This window comes from Tamandua tetradactyla, chromosome 19 (genome assembly GCF_023851605.1).
Source record: "Tamandua tetradactyla isolate mTamTet1 chromosome 19, mTamTet1.pri, whole genome shotgun sequence".
In the NCBI taxonomy this organism is placed as follows: domain Eukaryota; kingdom Metazoa; phylum Chordata; class Mammalia; order Pilosa; family Myrmecophagidae; genus Tamandua; species Tamandua tetradactyla.
Window position 1 is genome coordinate 12,850,352 of NC_135345.1, and position 23,529 is coordinate 12,873,880.

At 37.7% G+C, this 23,529-nt stretch overlaps 1 protein-coding gene across 3 annotated transcripts in view; it reads right to left on the reverse strand.

Annotated features, from left to right (window-relative positions):
- Window positions 1-2,717: 2,717 nt before the first annotated feature.
- The window catches only part of BOD1L1 (biorientation of chromosomes in cell division 1 like 1), a 54,828-nt gene continuing 34,016 nt past the window's right edge, over window positions 2,718-23,529 (reverse strand). The window contains exons 14-27 of one of the 3 annotated variants that reach the window (XM_077136416.1): window positions 22,166-22,211; window positions 19,550-19,620; window positions 18,866-18,950; window positions 17,535-17,614; window positions 15,757-15,841; window positions 15,357-15,430; window positions 13,927-14,002; window positions 13,813-13,844; window positions 12,705-12,750; window positions 10,317-10,366; window positions 10,131-10,215; window positions 9,553-9,706; window positions 6,670-6,810; window positions 2,718-4,093 (exon numbers count right to left, since the gene is read on the reverse strand). In XM_077136416.1, the coding sequence (XP_076992531.1) occupies window positions 3,976-4,093; window positions 6,670-6,810; window positions 9,553-9,706; window positions 10,131-10,215; window positions 10,317-10,366; window positions 12,705-12,750; window positions 13,813-13,844; window positions 13,927-14,002; window positions 15,357-15,430; window positions 15,757-15,841; window positions 17,535-17,614; window positions 18,866-18,950; window positions 19,550-19,620; window positions 22,166-22,211 (1,143 nt within the window). In that variant the 3' untranslated portion in view covers window positions 2,718-3,975. Of the gene's footprint in view, window positions 4,094-6,669; window positions 6,811-9,552; window positions 9,707-10,130; window positions 10,216-10,316; window positions 10,367-12,704; window positions 12,751-13,812; window positions 13,848-13,926; window positions 14,003-15,356; window positions 15,431-15,756; window positions 15,842-17,534; window positions 17,615-18,865; window positions 18,951-19,549; window positions 19,621-22,165; window positions 22,212-23,529 lie in introns of all 3 variants that reach the window. The other 2 variants (XM_077136415.1, XM_077136417.1) reach the window with 2 other exon arrangements.

The following is a 23,529-nucleotide window of genomic DNA, read 5'->3' on the forward strand; positions in this document are numbered from 1 at the left end:
CGTAGTGCAGCACAGCTGATTGCATCATTTGGTCATTGTTCCTTGGGACTTGGGTTCATATATACATATATATATATATATTTTTTTTTTTTAACTTTTTAAAATTCATACTATAACATATATACAAAGCAAAGAAAAATGCAGTTGTTTTCGAAGTACTCTTCAACAAGTAGTTAACAGGACAGATCCCAGACTTTGTCATGGGCTACCATACCATCATCTCAGATTTTTCCTTCTAGCTGCTCCAGAACATTGGAAGCTAGAAAGAATATTTTATCATCACAATCTATTTCTGTGTGTGTGAGAAAAATAACATATATACCAAAAACTAATAAATTTCTAAACACATTGCAACAATAAGTTGTAGAACAGATTTCAGAGTTTGGTATGGGTTTCAATACCACAATTTCAGGTTTTAACTGCTAGCTGCTCTAAGGTACTGGAAAAGAATTATCAATATGATTCAGCAATCATTACTCATTTGTTAAACCCTACCTTCTCTGTAAAACTCTAACATCACCTTTGATCTTTCTCCCTCTCTTTAGGGGTATTTGGGCTATGCCCATTCTAACCTTTGCAAGTTGAAAGGGACTGTCAATAATATGGGGCAGGAAGATGGATCTAGCTGATGCTTTGGAAAGTTATCCTAGTGCATGGAACCTTTGTAGAATCTTACATATTGCCCTAGGTGTTCTTTAGGATTGGCTGGAATCGTTTTGGTTGGTGTTTGGCAAGCTATGATACATAACAATGTCTAACTGAAGCTTGTGTAAGAGTGACCCCCAGAGCAGCCTCTTGACTCTATTTGAACTCAAGATCTTAGTCACTGTACTTTATTGGTTATACTTCTTTCCCCCCTTTCAGTTAGGATGGCATTGTTGATCCCGTGGCTCCAGGGCCAGACTCATCCCTGGGGGTCATTTCCCACACAGCCAGGGAGACTTTCATTCCTGGATGTCATGTCCCATGTAGGTTGGGTTTATATTTGTGTCTTGGTGTTTGGCAGAATAGGTGCTTGACAAATGTGTATTTTCTCAGCACAGCAGTCTCAGCAGGAAAGTGTTGACTATAAAACTATTCCCCCCTCAGAGAAATGTCCCTCTGAGGACAGCACAAAAAACACTTGTTGATTTAATCAAGCAGATGAACAAGCAGCAATTTCCTCAATTGTGAGGTGTTCTTTAACACAGGACAAAGAAAAAAAAACTGTCTAAAATCAAAATAAAAAACAAGAGAGCACTCTTTTCAGCATTACTTTGTGTAGAACCACCTGTTCCCCAACCTGTCACCTGAACCCTCCCAGCCCTGCCTCGAATTAGTTAGGCTTAATTAGTTGTGTGATATTTGGGGAAAAGTTCCACTGTATTATGGTCCCAAGGTCAGTGAGCCTGCTGTTAGGTAGAAAGGTGAATGCCTCCTTCCCATAGGGTTTAATAGAAAGAAAGACAAGAGTTCTAGTCTCAAATCTGCTACTAACTCACTGTGACAGTTTGTGGGAAGAGGTGTGCTACTCTGATAGTTATTCCTAAATAGTGTGCTTATGGCAAGCCTTACATGGTAGTTTCTGGTCTCTTAAGAAGTCCAGGTGGTGGTAGGGTCAAGCGGTATCAATCCCAAGGAAAAAGCCCTGAAGTTACAAAGGGAAAAACTGTTTTTTTGGATTACCAACTTCCAACTTCAACAATTGTAGAGTAATTGGCTATCATTTGTCAGCCCCTTTGTCAAGGGATGTCAAGCATCACTTTGTCAAGGGATGCTCTGTTACACTGGCTATCCCAGCTTTTTCTTAGCTCTGTGATGGGTAAAGCAGAAGGGCTGGTATTCAGATTGTTCCCACAGAAGAAGTGAGGTGATGGAAGTTGTAACCGGGCTGAGATTTGGGAAAATGTCAAATTTTGGGATAATCTGCAACTGTTTCTCAATGGGTTAGTCAGGGGATAGTGGTGGGGGAAGTTATATTGTGAGCTGGATATTTCTTTGGCGTGCACTGTAAGATGCTTTGCATTTTGGATCTCCTTCCTTTTACTAAATGCCAGCAGCACCAAATCTATTGTACTAACCAAAAACTGTTCTCATGTATTTCTAACACTTTCTAGTGGGAAGTATCTCTTCCTCATCCGGACTTGAGAACCATGGAAGCTGAGGAATGGTCTAGCTGACTCTCACCAGAAAATTCTTTCTGCAGTTCCAATATTACAAAGAAAGGCAGCATTTTCTCCCAACCCAACTACTCAGTCATGTCATGCCCAGAGTGGGCATTCATTACATGAAATCTTACTAAATTGACTAACATTGGTTTCACATTGAGGATACATTTTAAGGTATGCACTTCTGGTGAACCTACCTGAAACTGACCAGTGTCAAGGAACCTGGAGCCTTGGGACCTAACCCAGATTCTACTCCTGACTAACTTTAAGATAAGCACTTTATATGTTTCATTATTAGTTAAAACACATCCCTGTTAAAGAAAATAAGGAACTCTCAGGTTCCTTGGTTCTAAGGTTCCTTCCACATCTAAAGTTTAATTCTAGTGGTGGTGGTGGTGATGGTGGGACAGCCATCACTGGCTCATATGTGAATGTCAAAATGCAAGAATATACCTAAACCCACAGAGAACAAATGGTTTTTACAAAGAGGAATCTTAAAACTCAGAAAAAAAAATCTTACCACTCAAGTTTTGGGAAACATTTTATAATTTATATATAAAATTTCAGTAAGAAACCATGTAAAATGACAGAAATATTCACCTTACAATAAGAGTCCAAAAAAATAAAAAAACAAATCCAAACAAAACAACCAAAAATCACACATACTGAATGTAAAATTTAATTATAAAACAAGAATATGAACAAAACGTTTTAAAATAATCTCAGTTATTTGGCAACTCATCACATTATTGAGACAAATTTGATCTTAAGAAAAGTTTAATCTTATGAAAAACTTAAGTTGGACAGTTTGCTCATATGGGAGATAAAACATGTTTAAAAAAGAATCTGGCAATAAAGCCAGTTTCTATCTTGAAATAATTATGTATAAAATAACATAAAATCCTGAAGCTCAATAGTTAGGAGGGACCTAATCTGTAATGCATTTCTCATCACTGAAGAGCCAATATGGAAAGAATATTGGTAGAAGCCTTGGAAAAGCACAGAGGAGAAGAATCAACACCAACAGGGGTTTCTGCTGGAAGTGTCGGGATGGGACTCTACCTGAACCAGAACCGCTTAAGTCAACGGGGCTGGTAGTAAAGTCACAAATGCAATTACAAGCTAAAAACAAGTTACATTCTTAAAAAAGAGTCACAACTGTGAACAGAAGAGCAATGGAGACCCTTTCTTTAGCTAAACTACTTTACTTGGATACATGCGAGAGGATTCTGTATTTTCTGCCAGAACATAGATAATTACAGGGCAGGAAGAGTCCTAAAAGATATTCTACTCCTGACTGCATAGCATTTAAAACCCTTTTTTAATAAAATAAAATAAAATAAAATAAAATAAACAGATATATAGTAAAGTTCACAGATAAGCTTTCTCTGTAAAATAAATAAAGTGTTCATTGATTAGCATCATACAAAGAGTAAAATACAACCTATTTTTACATGTTTATATACTGTACACAGATTAGCAGAAGGCAGCCTGGTGCCTGATGGATTGGAAAGGTTTGCATTAGTGATGTGCCACATTGGGAAATCCCAATTTTGAATGTTAAAATATACAACTACTTTGTTTTGAGTTCAGATACAAAGTAAACTTATTCTCCTTTATCTGAAATACATGTACATAATATTGTCTATGAACAATAGTTTATAAAGCTGTTTAAAACATAACAAGAAAAGCTTGCACCTAAGAACTTACAGCACATGCATACCCTTTTCCTGGTTTAAAAACAAAACAAAAAAGGCCTAGGGCCACCAAGGCTCCTTCTCTCCTCTCTACTGAGCTCCCTAACAAGCTAGGTCAGCAGTGGTCAAGATTACCGCTTCGCCTTTTTCATAGGGGCTTCCTCCACTCTCTGCTGGCCTCTTGTCCGTGCCCCAGGAGGGCTGGCTTCTCTCTTGCGCTTGGTAGAAGGGGAGAGCTGTGTCTTTGATCTGCATTAAACAGAAGTCAAGGCAAGGACGTGATTTATAAGCAGCTACTTTGAATAATTTGAGAGTTCTTTAAAAATTTGGAAGACTTTTTGAACTTGACAGCCAAGAAAATCAAACCCAGTATCGTTTATATAGGAAAAGGAAGGTATAGAAGAACTTGAGCTAACTGATTATCACAATAAACACAAGGCCCTGCTGGAAGAGCCTGGAAGGCTGCACCCTGCTTCCAGTTCCACACACTTCAGGTGCTGACAATGATCGAGTTAGTTTCTTCTCTGGGCCCTAGTGCTTCTATCTATAAAATGAAGAAATCAATTGCCATCCTACCAATATATACACTGTCCCAAATTGAAATAACTAGCAAGAACATACAGGATTTCAACCTAGTCTGACTAAATGCAAAATCATGTTTCAGAGTACATGATCGAAAAGAGCTGGAAACATTAATAAAGGCACAGGAATTTTAGGAGTATTCTAGCCAATCTCTCTGCCATCCAATCCTTTCTAGGAGGCCATTAGACTTATTTGATGGAAACTTCAATTAGTCATTTTTTCATCTTGGCTATATATAAAACCTCTCTGGCTTTCTGATTCCCCATTCTTAAGCCCCAGTTCAAAAGGAACTCCTTCTGGGAAGTCTTCCTCAGCTCACAGCAAGCTACTCCCTCTTTGGAAACCCCGTTAACCTCTGCATCTTCACTGCGGCACTTACCATTGTAACTTATCTGCTGTTTTTTCAAATTGCAGGTTACACTCCAATATTTTAAAACAACATATTAATAAAATACAATGGAAAATACCACTGATACCACATCTATTAAGTTGGATTCATAAAATTTTGTTTCAGTTCCAGGAGAACGAATGTGAGCACTGGTTGTACTATAAAATATATTCTTATTGTGGGCTGCTGCCCAGACAGTTTGAAAGCCATATTTAGATATGCTTCCCCCATTAGACAGCATATTTCTCCAAGGCAGTTAAGGAGTTTTAGTCATCGTTCTACCTCCAGGGCCTGGTACGATGCCCAACACATGGTAAGCAAGCAAGCAAGCATTAAATGTTACCACAATGAAAATATCTGGAAAACTAAAATCACAAGACATGGATAAATGGGACTTCATTGATATGAAGATATTTTTTTGTTCATCGTTCCTTTGCCAGTGAAGTATATTTTTTGAGTTGAAAACGAGTGAAATTTTGTCGCAGATGATGGAGGGTCAACATGATGTTGCCTACGCATGGCTGAGAATGGCTAAGAAGCACTGTTTGTTAATAACCCATGTCAACAGTATCCATGGAAAACCACCACCCACTAGATGAATACTTATGTGCTGCAGTTTTCCGTGATTTATTGCACTAGGTGACATGCAGCTAGGAATAGAAGCTTTGAGCCAGGCTGCTTCTTCCTAGCTTTGTGAGCTTGATAGGTCATCCAGGTCCTTTCCATCCAGAGTGTGGGCTGCGACTAGTAGTATCCATTACTTGGGAGCTTGTTAGAAATGTAAAGTCCCTGGTCCCACCCCAGTCCTATGGAATCAGAATCTGCATTTTAACAAGATCCTCAGGTGATTCACTGCATATTCAATTTTGAGTAGGATCCAGACTTTTCTGAGATTCTTCCTGTTACAAATAAATAGGGGTGTGTGTCACCTAATGAGGATTAAATGAGAAAATCTATGTGAAAGATGCCTGGCACTTTTAGTTTTCTTTCCTTTCCACAGCATGGGGATAAAAAATGAACCCATACATTACAAGTACATTGTGAAGATCAATGTGATAGATATGAGAATGGGTTTTATTTATTGTGAAGAGTCTTCAACTTTTGTATGCTATAATGTACAGAATGTAAGACAAGTTCCTGATCACAAAAAAGAGGCTTATGGCTCAAGGAGGGGGAAACAAAATGAATATGCCTAAACCAATGGCATGTGCTATTCTCAACTGCACAATACAAATGCACAGTACTTCAACAAGAAGGGGACGTGAGAATGGGCTGAAGCAGAAGGGAAGGCATCCTGAAGGATGTGGGCTTGAAGGATGGGAAGGACCTGGTTTTCTGGGAAGCTGTGAGGGTAATCCTCAAGAAAGAACTAGCATAAGCAAAGGCAAAGAAGTAGGACTCAGCACGGCCTGAGGGAAGCAATGAGGAATGAATGAGGCTATGGCAGAAGGTACAAGCTGGTGGGTGGCTGTTCCTGAGGGTGGGTATTTTACTTTGTTACCTCTTCACTTCACCAATGCTCTCTATCTACCTACAAACAGGTCCTAAGATTCTGGGTGGTTACATGCTTTACCATGTTGCAGACTGATGACCACTGAGGAAGAAACATGCTCTGCTTTCTGGGCTCACAGGTGTCAAGGAGAAGCTTGTGTGGGAAGGCTAGGAGGCCAGGCCAGACCAGTGGGGACATTAAGAGACACCTTTTGCAGCCCTTATTCATCTTGGAGCCAATGATCTCAAAAGACAGTTATGTGATGAGACAAAAAAATCTTAAAGGAAATTAGAAGACAGCATTATAGCATGAAAAATAGTCTAAGGGGGTTAAAAATGACTTGAAGTGTAAGCAGGGACTTACCTTCCTAATGGGGGAGATTTACTAACTTTCTCGCTGGTGGACAACTTCTCTTTTGCTAATTTTTGGCGGTTTCTAGGAGAAATTGTTTCTGGGCTGCCAAGTTTGGATGTTGCACGTGCAGGTGGCTCGCTATGCTGCTTTCTGAAACAGATTATAGAAACACTGGACAATAGGTAGGTGGAATGATAGCACTGAATATTCCACTTCCTATGACTATTCAGAAAGGATGAGGCTCCTGTGGGCAAGTGAGAGCAAAGGGGACTAAAGCAGGAAGTTTTTAGGGAGGGCTGTTTCTTTAAATTAATGCTAATAGACAGATCTTGATGTTACCCATAATTAACTCTGCCTGTGTGGCTCTATCTTTGCTTTTACTGTGTTTGATAGTTTATTGTGGCTTAGAAAAAGAAACTGATAAAAACAGAAATCATAATGGCTGACAAAATAAAGATCCCTAAAGAGCTCATGAGAGTAGAAGAGGTCAAACTTAATACAAGTATAATTCAGTTGGCTAAATGTTAAGGCCTTGTAATTGTGTCCAGTCAACTGCACAATTATTAGATGAATGATGATCTGGCTTACCAGAAAAAACTCTTAAGGAAAGGACTTGTTTAGCTGGTGTATAGCTATATCGGAGGCAACTCTAAAATTTGCATGTACACTGAAGGACGGTATCTAGAAAATAAGGTGGAGACAACCCTCTTCTGGATTCATTAGACCACATTTGGTCTTAAAAAGGCTATAGACAAGCTGAGAAGAACAGATAGGGTTGCTGTGGGGGGCTCAAAACAAGAAGAGAAGACCTGGAAGATGCCCTCAAGTCTTTCTGGCAAAGTTAAATAGAAGGCCCCAAGATCAGAACTAGATCTAACAGGAGCTACAGGGAGGCTGAACAACAGGAAGAGAATGCCAAGGAGGAAGTGTCTTCCCTGTCGCTGAGTAAGAGTAAGAGCAGTAAGATGGTTTCAGAGGACCTGTGAGTGCAGCAATTTAGGCATGAATGGGTTAGGAGTACTAGATGATTGCTAACAGCCCATCCCATCCTGAGAATCTGTGAAATTACAAGTATACTGGAGCCCTGGAACCCATCAGTCAATGCCAAAGAACCTAAACTAAAGAAAAAGAATCCATTTGTAAGTCAAAATTTCCTAAAATACACTGAGAGATCATAATCCAGGTGACTGCAGAACCATAAGTCAACTAAGCTTCATTTTTTTTTTTTTTTTTTTTTTTTAAAGGAAAGACAGAGAGAAGGAAGGAAGGATAGAAGGAAGGAAGGAAGGAAGAAAGGGAAACATTTTTAAACATTTTCTTGTTTTATTGTATTCTGTTTCTCCGTTTTTGTTACATGGGCTGGGGCCGGGAATCGAACCGAGGTCTTCCGGCATAGCAGGCAAGCACTTTGCCCGCTGAGCCACCGCGGCCCGCCCTAAGCTTCATTTTTAAAGAATGAATTTTAAAAGGCAAATCTGATAGCTGCTTTTAGACACTTACTTGAAGAAGTCTGAAAGGCCTACGGAATTTTCTTTTGGTGAGCCCTACCATAGGGGACAACCTTTCTACGACTGTTTACGAGGGAGCAGTGGTGTTGGTGGAGTGTCCTATGTCAAAACAGTGATGCTTGGCTCTAGCACCCCCACCTTTTCCAATCGAGAGGAATCTTGATTCTGTGACTTCTGTTCTATTTATCTGAGTTGCCCACCTCAAAAAAACAAATATGATACCAACCTTACTTTGGGCCAAGTGAGTGCCTAAAGCCTTTGAAAAATCGAATCATGGCATGAAATGTCTAATGTGCAAATTTTGTGGGATCAGAAAAGACTTAAAGATTTTAAGTCTTTATGCAAATACAGAACACTATTTTATGATATTACTGCAGGTGGTGCTCTTAAAATAGATATTCCTGAACATTTTAATTAAAAGATGATATCAAGTTTAAAAGTTTGATGAGGTGCATGGGTGGTTCTGTGGTAGAATATGTTGCCTTCTATGCAGGAGACCTGGGCCATAACCACCCCCCCCCCCAAAAAAATTTGATAGTCTGTGAATCACAATAAAAAAATAAAAGTCTTGCTTTGAAGGTTATTAATAATAATAACCATTAGGATGAAACTGCATAGTTTTGCAATGGTTCTCAAAATAAGTTTGAGGAACACTGGTTGATGTTAACATGTGTAATGGGGGTGGGCAAATACAGTGGTAAAACAATGCTTGTTTAAACAAAGTTATCCAGTTTTCTTTCCTCTAGGACTTTGCCACGTCCTAAATAAACCAACCCACACCATGACTTCTAAAGGGGGAGAACTCACTGGCACTCCCAAACTCATTTAAGCATGGTACTATCTTTCCAGAGATTCTGGCTAGACTAGGGTTTGGGGAACACACTTTGGAAAACAGGAAATTATCATTCATTTGAGTAAAAAATAGCTAATATGAGCAATTTCATACAACCAACCTATTATATAGGTCAGCTGTGTCCTGCAGTAGTGATTCGTGTGGCTGCTCTCCCTCTTTTACTAGAGAGAAGTATGTCGACTGTCGTGACTCTTTCACGGTATCTCTGCCTTCACCCACAGTATGTAGCACACTCAGATATAGTAGCTGCTCAGTAATTATTTGCAAAGGAATTGAATGGTTCCCACCAAAGGCTTTTAAAACCTGGCAAAGACCATAATGATCCCAAAAACTGTTTCAAATGAGAAAAAGGTTCTCCAAGATGAACCAAAATGTCAGAAGGCTGTGGGCTGGTACTCTGCTGAAGGTAAAATGGAAGGAAACAGCTTACATGGATGCACAGTGATTCAATTAGAAGAGGATCCCATGAACCCCAAAGCTGTTTTCTGATGGATAAGCTGGTGAAGGTCTTTAGCAGCTCTTTGCTATTACCTCTGAGCCTCTGATCTGGTAGAGGATCTTGTGGTTGCTCCTGAGGGCTCATCCTCTTCCTCCTCTTCCTCTTCCTCATCAGACTCCTGGTCTTTCTTGTCCTCAGTTGCATCAGAAATTGATTTCTGACGTTTTCTTTCTGACTCTGAGGATTCTGTACAAACAGAAGGGCGATACTTGGATTGTACGATACTGAAAGACATTTCCAAAGGCTAGCGTCATGGAGTTTAGGAAAATTTAGAATGGGACTTCGAGGCAGATCAGGTGGTTCTCCACTTCCTTTGTGTTTTAGCACTTGCAATTCACACTGTTTAACTTAATCTCAAAACACATTTGGGATAGTTTACTTATACAGTTTTACAGCCAGCGTTGATGAAAAATTCATATGTACTCAGAAAAGCATCTGGGACATACCATTTCTGACATGAAATTAGAGCCATTTTGCACATATTTATGTACATCATTACTAGCTGTAACTCACAGGATTTTTCCTTATCAGTAGAAAAACTTTTTTAAAGGTCATTTTTAAATGATAAGAGTCTATAATTAAGAATGTGCTAGAAACAACAGAGTCATACCGGCATCATCTGATAGAGTGAGTGAACGCTTGGGCTTTCTTCCTCTCCGACGCACATTTGTTACTGATTTTTCTTCACTATCATCCTAGAAGCAATAAAATTCGAGATGAAAGGGTGGAAGACTGATCATTTACTAAGTTTATTTCTAAAGGTAAAATTTGATAAGGAAATAATTAACACACTTACATTGCTTATGCTTTTTTCTTGTAGGTTAGTTGTATCTTTATTTGACTCATCTTTAAGAGAAGGGAAATCTCTGCATTAATACTTTATTAGTGTAAAACTAGATTAACAGTCTTGCTTGCCTATGAATGTACCAGTGCTAATAAATGCACTGCTATACAATTTGCCACTATTCTGTATCAGTTGCAAAGTAGGAGTTGCGACATCATGCAGAGAGTACATCAGAATGCAAATCAGGACTCCAAAGTTTTAGTTTCAGATCTGTCACTGATAAGCCATGTGATCTGGGCAAACTGACTTAATGATCTGAGCCTCCATTTTTTAAAGGAGTTGAGTTGGGCACCTTTTTAGTTTCTTTCAGCTCTGAAACTAGACACAGGAGAAAAAGAGCATCTAGAGAAACCCCAAGAAGCTTCAGGAACTGTGGTCAGGGTCACAGACTTTAAAACTCAACTGTAGCCCTTCAAGGATACTCTAGTTTATCACTTTATTAGTGATAAAGACAGTGGTCTTACCCTCTTCTCCAAGTTCAATACCCTAGTAGAAGATGGAAAAGTCAGACCAATAAAAAGACAAATCACATGGTCAGAATTATCCAGATTCAGAACACAAATGTCACATTAACAGCCCCAAAATATAACCACATAATTGCAAAATTCTTTCATTATTGTTTATAAAATTAGAATCTTTCTTTAAAGGGCACTCAAGTAATAAAGATTTCTTGATATACTATGAATTTAAAATATTATTACATGAATAAAAAATGGTTTAAAACCAAACATAAGTACGAATTATCTCCTGTCAGGGATGGGATCATTCCTCCCCACCGCCAAATGACATGTTCCAGTCCTAACTACTGGTCCCATGGGTGTGAACCCATTTGTATGTAGAACCTTTGAAGATATCATTAGTTAAGGTGTGCCCAAACTGAATAAGGTGAACCTTAACCCAGTATGCAGGAATCCTTATAAGTATGGGAAATGGAACACAGGAAACAGAAGAGACAGGAAGAGACAGACTGCCATGTGATGGAGGCTGCCAGAAAGCCACCACCCGACTGCTACAGATTCTGGAGAAAGCATGGCCTCGACAACACCCTGATTTTGAACTTCTAGCCTCTAAAACTGTGAGCCAATAAATTCCTATTGTTTGAGCCAACCAGTGTGTGGTATTTATCACAGCAGCCTTGGAAAACTAAGGCATCTTCCCTTAAAAAAATTTTTTTTTAACAAATCTTAATTTTCCAAGAAACAAGAAAAACTTGACCACAAGACCACACTTGGTTAAATGGGAAAAAAAGATGTAATTTTTAAAATTTATTTTGCTTGTATTCTGATCATACTATTTACTTGATCCCAAATAATGTCACGTTCATCTCTTTGTTCATGTCAAACTTTTAAATCCCACCAATGGCTCTTTTTGCTTTTATTTAATTTAGCTCATGAAAATAATATGTATGCACTGCAAAAACTGTGTGAAATGTATGTAACTGTAACAGATATTATGGACTGTACCTATCATCCCACCGTGCACAGATAATCATTACCAGCATTGTGGTATTTTTTTCCTCTTTGGAATGAGAATAAAAAGATTTGAGACAATTTTATCTCTTGAGTTCTGGGGCTCTGTAAGCTGCACAGGCTACTTTCAAAGTTATAATTTCTTGGAGAACACCAGGTTCTTGAGCTGAATCTGTGCCTTCCTGACCACAGTGTCTAATTCCCAGTCTGATCTATTTCTTCCCTAAACATATCCAGTAATAAGGGCTAGATGCCACGGTTCAAGTTATTTTCTCTGATGGAATGTCTTAACTCTCCTCTATGAAGGCTTAGATTTCTTTCACCTCCAGTGAGATCTCCCTCTTCTGAGCCTCTGTTACCACTCACCTGGCATTTACTGCATGATATCTTCATATTTTCTTACATCTTACTCCTTGTATGGGGCTGTAATTCCCCTGAACTGAGGCTGCTTTTTACTTTTATTTTTCAAAAGTTAAGTTCTATTAATTTTCTGGAATTGATAAGGTATTCTTATTGTACAAATAGTACAAAAAAATATTCAGTGAAAACTAACTTTCCCTCCCAATCCTGAACCTCAAGCACCACCTCCCTTCTCCTGAAGCAACCATACTTCCAAGTGCTTATGTTCCTTCTGGAGCTTTTCTGTGCAAGCACATGGGGCTGTGTTCTAAATGCAGTACTTCTTACACCAAGAATGGCTCAGATCACAGGAAAAGCCAAGAGGTATAGTCTTTCATGGTTAGAATGGTTTTTATCCAAGAGGCTAGTATCTACTTCAATGAGAAACAGAATGAAACTCTTAAACCTACACCACAGCCAGCCTCCCCTCCAAACTTGAGAACATACACAGAGGAATACAACAGATACAGACCTGTTTGTATTACTTTCTGTTTACTGCTATACGGAGACTGTTCTACCTAAATTCAAACAAAAAAAAATTGAATTTAGCAATTTATCAACATCACACAGAAATGTAACTGACAATCTGAAGAAGGTTTAGGGCCTTTATTTATGTAGGCAGCATATCTGGGACCTATTTTCTGTAGCTGATCAATCAAGCACATGTGGATCCCAACGTTTCTGAGCACATGGTTTCTGCACAAGAATCAAAGCTGCAGCAAGACTCCTCCCCAGCAACCCTGCTGCTGTGCTAGAGGTAATGCACTAGGGGGCGACACAGCAGGGCCCGTTGTGCTTATATCCCCCAGCACCAGAAAACGGTGGTACACGTTGGCAAATGAGTTTGTTCCCATGGCTCTAGTTCCGATACCTTATGACAATCCTATCTGTCAAGAGCTACAGGTATTATTGTACCACTTCACAGCCAAGAACACTCAGGTTCAAGGGCACGTGATTGGCTTAGCAATGCAGATTTGAAGCAAGGGGCAGAGCTGAGGTTTGATTCCCATGGGCACCATCAGCCTATATTTGTCCTCATTATATTGTTATGTTGGGAATTCAGGTGATGAAATCATCATACGATTCTGTTGGGTATGTACTTCAGGGTCACAGATAAAGTATGCTTAAAAAGATAAATAATACTGAGGATTTTCCACATGGAAATCAGTGTACACTTTATTACAAAATGCATTGCATAGAAAGTAGCCAAGACAGCAAGACACACTGTAAATCTCCACAGAGAAAGCATCATTTAAAAATCGTAAAATAGCTCATGCCTATATTTTAACCAAGAACTGACTACAGGAAGCAAGTCCTTATATAATTTTTATATAATAGCGAAATCATTAAGAGAGGATGAAAGCATACTGAAGAACAAAGTAATTAATATAAATCTGTTTATATGAAGGTGGCACTAATAATATTATTTGAATGGTTACTCACTGTTTTATTTAAGGAAGTCTTTTAAAGCTTTTCATATACTCTTAGAAAAATAAAGTAGTGAAAAACTAGATAGCATAGTATACCTTTCAGGTCAAGAGGAAACTCTTGAACAGTTTTTATCTTTTATAATTACTTACGGTGACAACACCAGTATCTGTTTTGGAGTCCTCTTCTAAAACAAAAGAAATTTCACTTAGCAAATAAGTTTGAAAATTTTTTCTGTGTGAACTGAACACATGCCAAATACCTACTTGATTTTAACGATGCTTCTATGGGGTATTTACGAGGTCTTCCTCTTTTCCTTTTAATGATTACAGGTTGGTCTTCCTAAGGGGCAAATAAGGAGAAAAAAACACAATAGAATAGTACATGGAACCTTGAGTAGGGCATGAGATTTTGTAGGTTTGTCCAGAGTGATGCCGCCATAAATCCCAGAGTAATTTGAACAGTGAATAAAAAAGTATTTGCAAAGTCCCTTTGGGTGAATGGTGAGAAAGGGGGAAAATTTAACTTCCCCAAGTGGAGAATTCTTGATATTCTCATAAGCAGTGGGGACAACCGAAGCAATAGGCTAAGCCCCCAATCTTGGGGTTTGTTCATATGAAACTTAACACTGCAAAGGACAGGCAAAGCCTACTTAAAATTAAGCCTAAGAGTCACCCCCAAGAAAAAAAAAAGAAGCAAAAAAAAACAATAAAAAATAACTTCATCCTTCACCATACAAACAGTTCAATTTCTTAAAATGAGATTTAGAGTCCCATCCTAAGAAGGTTCAAATTCCAGCTTTGTCACTTTAAAAATACGTGACCTTTGGCTTCCAGCTTCACTTCTCTTACTACTGTTTCCTCATCTGATAAATGTTGGCAACAATTAAATGAACTCATGAAATTGTAAGGATTATAAGATAATGAAAGTAAGCTCCCAGTAGGCATTAGCTTTACTTCTGTAAATAAATATGTACCTCTATTTAAATGCAGATTTAGTTGAAGTTACTTGTAATCAAATGTTATCCCTTACATACACACACACACAAAAGCCCACTAAATCTCCCTGGAGCAGGCAGGGCTGATGAGATGGCCTATCCACTCCTGCTGCCTCTCAGGAATCCATATGCTTGCCTCATGAATCTAGGTCTCACTGGGCTGCCCCTGCATGCCTTTTGCACACCCTGCTGCTGTTCTCATTCATCCTGCCCAGACATGGCCCAGAAAACTGTTCTCTGACCTGTTCTAGTACTTGACTTGGCTGTGCTAAGGTTTTTTTTGTGTACGCTGTATGGTGGGGATCACGTCATTCTTTTTCTATGCGTTATTGCAGCACCATTTGTTTAATTTTTTTTTTGGAGTGGGGGGGAGGGGAAGTACATGGACCAGGAATTGAACCTAGGTCTCCTGCATCATGGCAAGCGGGAATTCTACCATTGAACTACCCTTGCACCCCTTATGCTAACTTTTAAGGCCAGGATGTAGAGCTTTGGGTTGATTCTATCTGTTGGGACAAAAGTAGGTCTCAAACAAATATTTTGAGAAAATGAAGATGAAGAAGAACAAAATTAATGATAATGACATTGATAAATTCATAGCATGAAATGGTATCCCATAGGTAAAAGTCTTTAATGCTTTTAATTTGTTTTTAGTATTTAAATAATTCTGAACAAATAAATATGGAAAACAGTGCTTGCCTCCTGAGATTTTGTGCTGCCATCTTCATTTTGCTCCGTCTTTTCACCAGTAGCTTCACTGCTGCTATATTCATCTGCAGAAAAGGCAGAGTTCTGTTCACTGTGCATAACCAAGGTCAGCCTTCACTGCTATAACAGCTTACCACAGTAACTTACAATTGCAGATACACATGCACATGCATTCCATTTTCACACCTATGCCATCACAATTAATGAGCTTAAGTGTGGTTCGTTGATAAACAGCACACTGAGTAGAATGAGATTCAAATTAAAAACCATTCCCAAGGTCCTATTAGGAATGAGAGTCCTGTACTGGTGAAGGGTGGTGAGAGATATGCTGACTGCTCTGAAGGCTTAGCCTCTTCTCAAAATAATTTATCTCAGTAGATGTACCACTTACCTTTTTCTTCCATTGCCTTAGAAACAGTGCAGTTTGTCTTAGAACTTGTTTTCAATAGTTCTTCGAAATCTCCAGGGTGCTCTCCCTATAGAGAAGTTGAACAAGACAAGAAGCTTCTTTTGCAAACTTAACACTGGCTCCGTTTATCCCCTTGAAAGTTTTTACTTCAATATCAAGAGCACTTCTCTAGCTGCCTTTTTAGAATAGTTTGGTTGGAAAATGTTTTTAAAAAGTAATTATTATTTCTGTTAGTGAGGCTATTAAAAGAGATAAAACTCTGAAGGCAGAAAACGATGAGATATGGTTCAACTAAAAAGTAGCAAGGCTATTATTTTTTTTCCCTGCAAAATAGAAATTGTTCTTTTCCTCCCTCATCCTGGACTTTGCCTTTTCAAGAGACAAAAAACTCCAAAAGAATAAACTCCAAAGGAAGAACTGATAGGAAATGGCAACAGTCATAGGGTGGTGGAGGGGAGGGATTGGGGAGGAAGGCATGAAAGGCTTTTCCGAGTATACAGTTCAGCCCATTTAGAGCAGCAGTCTCAACACGTCAAGATTTCATTTCTAGTCACAAAAGTTTTAAGCATGAAATACCAAAATGCTTACACCATAATACTAACATATCATGTAAGCTAAAATACATAAAGCAGGATGAGAAAAAGATGAAATAAAAAAATTAAAGTTGTAATTTTAATAAACCACTATAAATAATCATAAATCCTGATTTCACTTTAATTTTACTTATTTCTGAGTAGACATATATTCTCCTGGTTCAAAATTCAAAAGAGTCTAATAGCAAAATGTCTCTACTCTCCACTCGCTTCCTCAAAGCCATCCAATGCCATCAAGTTTTGGTGAAGCCTTTCAGGGATTTGGGGGAGGAGGAAAGAGGGGTAAAAAACAAACACATCCTTATAATGTTTACATTTCAAAAAAGTCTTCTTAAACATTTTGAACTTTTTGCCAACTTCATGTCAGCTATTACCAGATCCACATTTTTTTTTTTAACCTGGTTATGATGATGACAAAAAGCTTCTTTTACTTCTTAGTAATAGGAGAGTCAACTCAGCCATTTTTTATTATCTGTATGCACTTACATTATAATTATTATCTTTGTCTTAAGGTTTCTTTGCAGGAATCTCAAGCTAATGTTCATTTTGGAAGAGCTAATTCCATTAAAAGTAGACAACAAACTGTAAATTCATTGACTTGAGAATTTGTACACTAATAAACCTCAAAATGCTGAAAATGAAAAAAGACCATAGGGAAAAAGGCAATGACTAAGGACAAGTCTATATTTTAGGGGCATAGCTAAACTAGAAAGAAGTTAAAGTATTAAAAATTTTAAAGTAAAATTCATAGTATTCATAGTATTTCAACATTTAGTGCAAGTGTATCTCATAGTAAAGCATATTACTTAGAAAGTGCCTAGAAACCTTAAGAAGTAAATAATATAATCAGAAAAATTTAAGAAGTTATTACATTTAAAATGTAATAGTAATACAATCTTGCAGTTTAATTATTATAAAGTGCAATATCTGTTTTTGGAGAGATCCTAAAAATAACACACCTTTTAGACTTATTATTATTTTTTTTACATGGGTAGGCACCAGGAATTGAACCCGGGTCCTCTGGCATGGCAGGCAAGCATTCTTGCCTGCTGAGCCACCATGGCCCACCCCCTTTTAGACTTATTATTGTTAGAGATATATAAATTGAAAGAGATACCAGAACATATAGGTTACCCAAAACTTAAAATTAATAAGTGGAAAAAATACCTTCGTATCTTGTGTCTCTGTTTCAGAGCACTGTCTCTGTGCTGTTTCTATTCTGGAATCCAGGGCATCTGGATTATCATCTGTCAGGTTGGACAGAATCACAAAGGAGTAAAAACTAAATGAAAAATGAAATGCATGGTACTATTGGAAGAAGTCTGAGATTTCTTTCCTAAACTTGTGATACAGTGAAGCCAAAATAATCTTATGTGATTGAGCACTGAGCCTCTGGCCCTGGCAAAGCCAAAAAAAAAAATAAAGAAAGAAAGACAACAAAGTAGCAGGTTCTATAGAAAAGGCCTGAGGGTATATAGAGTTCCCAGAGATACTTTAACATCAACTTCCTTAATGAGTTACCTTCTGAGATCGCTTAGTGATTCAGACCATGGGCTTTGGAATCAGAATTCCTTGCTGGAAGTAAAGCCATAATCTCTTTGCACCCTAATTTCTCTCCTTACAAAAGGCCGGTAATACCTAACTTATGAGGTTATTGTGAAGATTAAAAGAGACTGTCTATAAGGTACCATGGATAGTACATGCAGATAGTCTGAACTCAATGATTATAAAATAATTACATATTGCTAACTAAAAAAGGAAAGGACTTTTACTACCCATTCTTATGTATTCATTCAATAAATCTCTATTGGATGCTTACTAAATTTCTACTTTGTGTCAGATATTAAAAGTATAAAGGTTCCTGCACTTCTAATATGTGGCCACAAACTACATGTAGCTATTTAAATTTAATTAAAATTAAATACGATGCAATTCCTGGACTATGCACCCCCCCAAAAAAGAAATTAAATATGATGAAAAATTTCATCTTTCGGTCCTATTAGCCACATTCAAGTGCTCAGTAGTTACATATGGCTACTGCAGTTACTGTACTACTAGACGATGCAAATATAGAACATTTCCCTCATTGTAGACAGTTCTACTGGACATGAACTTTACAAGCCATGAGAAAATCAACAGGAGGGAGCACAGAAAAGGCATTTATAAAGTGCTTCACTCATTTTGCAAGGCATCTATTTATGACATAAAATGTGGAATTTGGTGGCAGCTGGTTGGAACCCAGAGGCCCATGTTAGAGAGGGAAAGTGGACATGTGTGACCTCCAGGGGTTAGGTCTTCCATAGGGAACAATTTAATTCCTAGATCAAGGTCCAGAAAGGACCCTGGAGGTGTCGAGCCTGTCTCAAAATAAACCAACCTCAAGAGTTGTAAAGTAAACAATTACTACCCCCAAGAATTCTGTTACTGGCCTACTATTTTATTTCAAAAAATATGGTTTTGAAAGATTTGTAAAACAGGAATATAAATATTTCAAATACCTAGCTCATCTTCTGAAGAGGGGTAATGCTTCTTTTTTTTCCTTTTAGGTGTATACCTTTCTGCATCCTGAATTGAAATTTCAACCTGAAATTAAGAATGACTGTATTAAAGGCAAGAGAATCTGGACCCAAATCTACTGAAATAGGGACAGATACAGAAGAACTTCTAGCCTTTGAATGAATTTATATATGCATTAAAAAAAAAAAACTAAACTAAACTAAAAAACATTTCTGGCATCTAGATTAGACTCATTTTGTAAGCTTGAATGTTTTTTGAACTGAATGTAAATCCTTATGAAACATCTGTTTCTGGCTAAATACTTTATTTCAACAACTCTAAGATGTATTTTTTTTTTTAGATAAATACTTTATATTTAACAATTCTGAAGTCAGGATAAATCTCATAATCTGCGGTATGTCATAATTTAATTGCTAGTATTTTTTTTTCTAGTGGTCCAATCCATAATGATGTTTCTTAGTGGTATATGAAAAAAAAATTTTTTTTTGATTGTATGACATGGATATATCAAAACAGCCCCAAGACCTGCCAAATTACCTAAAAATTATAAGAGGATTAATAGGTAAAACTGATATGAAGAACTCTTAACAAATACATTAATATAAATAAGAAATTAAAGCCTTTATGAACAAGTGAAAATATTTCAGTTTCTTAGGAAAACACACCTCATTAGGATCTGCTTCAACAGTATGACATCTTACAGCTTCTGTGTTATCTTTTTTACTACTGGAAATCTCTGAGTAACAAAAGCAAAAAGAGAAAAAACTTTAATATTTATTCATTTCAATATACATGTTTCTTAGGATGGTGTGTGTGCAAGAGAGGTAGGTAGAGAAGGGAGGGAAAATGGGTTAGTAATTTTATTGAGTGCCTTTTATGTACAAGTCACTGCAAGAGATCCTTTAACAAATGTTTTTTGACAAGATTCTCACAACATCAGGTAATCTCCATTATGTCCGAATTTTGACCTGGTAAATGGGGTTCAAGGAGGCAAGTAACATGTCCAGGGTCACAATGGTGGGCTTTAGATATAAGACTTTAAATCCATTTCATATCGCATGTTACAATACTGTATTAAGATTTATCAAGGAATACTTGGATATGCGTGGAGTGACAACTGGTACACCAGTTAGGGACAATTTGGTACATTCATTAATGTTGAAGAGGTGCCCATCAACCCATGAAATCCATACCTAGAACTGAACCACAGGGAGAATAAGAAAGAGCTCCTTTAATCCTACATAGATTATCGTAATGCCTGGAAACATCCTAGAGTATATTAAGCAGATAATCAAAAAGTATTGACTGAGTTCCCTGAGGGATGGGAGAAAGACTATGGGACTATTAAACCTTACCATCAGGGAATCCCCTTATACTGTGTCAAACTTTAGGGACCCCCAAATCAATAGGCCATGCCCTCGGGCTTACTCTTGTGAAGCTTATGTAGGCCGTGGAGAAGCTTAGACCACCTATAGGCATGCCTTAGAGTACTTCTGGAGGACCTCTGTTGTTGCTCAGATGTGGCCTCAGTCTCTCTAAACCCAACTCTGCAAGTGAAATCATTGCCCTCCCCTCTGTGGGACATGACATCCAGGGATGAAAGTCTCTGTGACGATGTAGGAGATGACTAGCTTCCATCCCTCTCCACAGGGAGCCACTATTTCTATGAACAATATGTAGCCTTATGTTACATGCCTTAGGTAAAGGGCATCACATTATATTAATCTTATTTTTTCACTCAGCATTATGTTTTGAGATTTAGTCATGTTTATTTGTATGATTCTAGTTACTTTATTTCAATTTCTGTTTAATATTGCTGGGTGGGAGCTTTTTGATTGTTCTCATGGAGATGTGACCCATCCAATTGTGGGTGGTATGTGTCTCCATCCAGTCAAGGTGGGTTGCTTGCTGGAGCCCTTTAAGAGGGAACCATTTTGGAAAAAGTCTCAGAGCCCACAAAGCCAGAGACCTTTGGAGAGAAAGAAAGAAAATGCCCCCGGGGAGCTTCATGAAACAAGAAGCCTGAAGAGAAAGCTAGCAGACTTTGCCATGTGTCCTTCCAGCTGAGAGAAGCCCTGAACTTCATTGGCTTTCTTAAACCAAAGTATCTGTCCCTGGATGCCTTAGATTGGACATTTCTATAGCCTTGCTTTAATTTGGACATTTTCACAGCCTTAGAACATGTAAACTTGTAACTTAATAAATTTGCTTTTTTTCAAAAGCCAACAAACAAACAAACAAACAAACAAAATCCTCACCTAGAGACACAGGAACACTACAAATGCACTATTATGCACTAGGAGATGGTACAAGGTCATGCATGATAGCATAGTTTTGGAAAAAGATGGAAAAACCTAAATGTTACCAACAAAAGAAGCAAAAATGAATTAACTGTGGTATCCTCACACAATGGAATATCAAACAGAAATTGAAATAAAGTAACTAGAATTATACAAATAAACATGACTAAATCTCAAAATATAATGCTGAGTGAAAAAATAAGATTTATATAATGTGATGCCCTTTACTTAAGGCAGGTAACATAATGCTACATACTGTTTATAGAAATAGTGGCTCCCTGTGGAGAGGAATGGAAGGGAAAGAGATTGGGAAGGCAGTATAACGGGAATTCAATTATATCTGTAACACTTTTTAAAAAATGTGAAGTAAATAGAGTAAATTTTAAGAAATGACAAAACTGGGTGACGGGTGTTTATAAAACCCTATTCTTCTTATAGGGAATCTACAAAATTTGGAGTCTGATCAAGATTCTATGTTCACTTTGAAAGAAGAATTACTAGTCTGGGCTGGTGGCCTCCACAGGCTCTTAGAATGAGACCTGGTCCTTGGGAGAAGAGCCACATAAATGTGTTGCCTCTGGTCTGCTCCCACATTGAGACCAACTGTCAGAAGTTAACACACAAGTTACACTTGAGTACCAGGAACAGATTTTTTAGACTTCTCCTATGGTACAAACCATAGGGGACTAGGCCTGTTACATTCACAATAGATTGAGTACACCATGAGGTTACCGGCAAAATACTAATTTAAGGCAAGGCACCACTTAGAAGCTGTATATTTTTGAACAAGTCACTTCATCTCTCCAAGCTGCAATTTCCTCAACTACAGATGTGATGTTCTTAATACTCACCTTACAGGACTATATGACTTAAGTGAGAGAAAGTTGCGATGTAATTAGCATAAGCACAAGAGTATAGAAGGCACTCAACAAGTAGTAATTATAATTATTATTAAAATTACTACTCTGAGCCTCAACTTACCTTCTTTGTCAGAATATCTGTGTAGTCTTGAGCCCAGATTTTTTACCTAAATACACAATATAAAATGTTATTTATGGATATTTTCACAAAAGGAAAAAGAAAAAGGAAGGACATTTTCATAATCTGGCTGTTTGTGCAAATACCCAAAGGAATCAGAGTACCTGTTCTTTTTAATTTCACCTAGAATTTCAAACACACAGAGAAAATTCTTTTGAAGAAGTTTTGGTTTAACAAATTATCATCTATGCTTATTTACCTTGTTTTTAGAATGATTATGGTGAAAGAACAGAAAATAGGAAAAATATTTTCTGAATTCTATGAATCCCTTCCCTTCACCATCCCCAAATCCCTCATGATTAAATACTAAAGGATTCTACAGTAAGATTTCCTCTTTGTTGCAAATTCTGTTGATCCTACTTTTTTACAGAGGGGAAAGTCTGAGAATATTCTACAACATTTAAAATCCTAGCCAAAATTTCATGAATATTTGTCAAGTGTTAAGCTCAGATGGAGCACAAGCCCAGGACCTTGTAATCTTGTCAGTCAAAGATAGAACATTCTTAACTTTTGGAGGGCAAACCTGAATGAAAACAAGCGGGAGATTTCTCTTTCTTCTTATTTAGCATACTGTGTATGAGTTTCTAGCTATACACAAAGTTATAAAGAAAAGGGAATTCTGATAGAATAAGGTAAGAACTCTGATTCCATGTAAACAGTTGACTGGTGGTAAGCAAAGTTCTCCTCATTTCTCTGGGGCACTATAAAGAATATGGCTATCTGCATTTAGCAAGCATTTTACAAAATGTTCATTACTGATGAGTTATTAGGTGCCCTACAAATGCACTGAGATAGAGAGAGAGAGAAAAAAAAATCCCTTTGGGCACTAAAGGGATTATGAAGGTCACATCTTTGGGGAAGAATTTGTATATTTGGCAATTTATGGATTAGTATCTTCAGAAAAGCCTTCTAAGAGCATAAAGCCAAACTCTAACTCTGAAACTAGAATCTATTCTATGTATATGACAGGATGATTTAAGACATCAAAGTCCAATTTTTAATCCCATATAATAATAAAACATAGAAAGTTCACAATTCTGTGCAGGAGTTCGTTAGTAATATCAGGTTAGTTTTCTAGGCTGCCTTCTTCCTATTTCCAAGGAAGTTGTGAACAATAACCTTTTGAGGCACTGGCCTAAAGAGTGTCTAGAAATATAATGCTGCTGAATTCCAAATGACTTTTTTTTTTCCTCGAGGAAAATGACATTTCATGACATCAGTGGATATAGGTGAATGTGGAAAAGAACAAGTAAAAGGTGCTGTCAATATGCTGACCTACGATGGAGAGCATGCAAACTACATGGCTT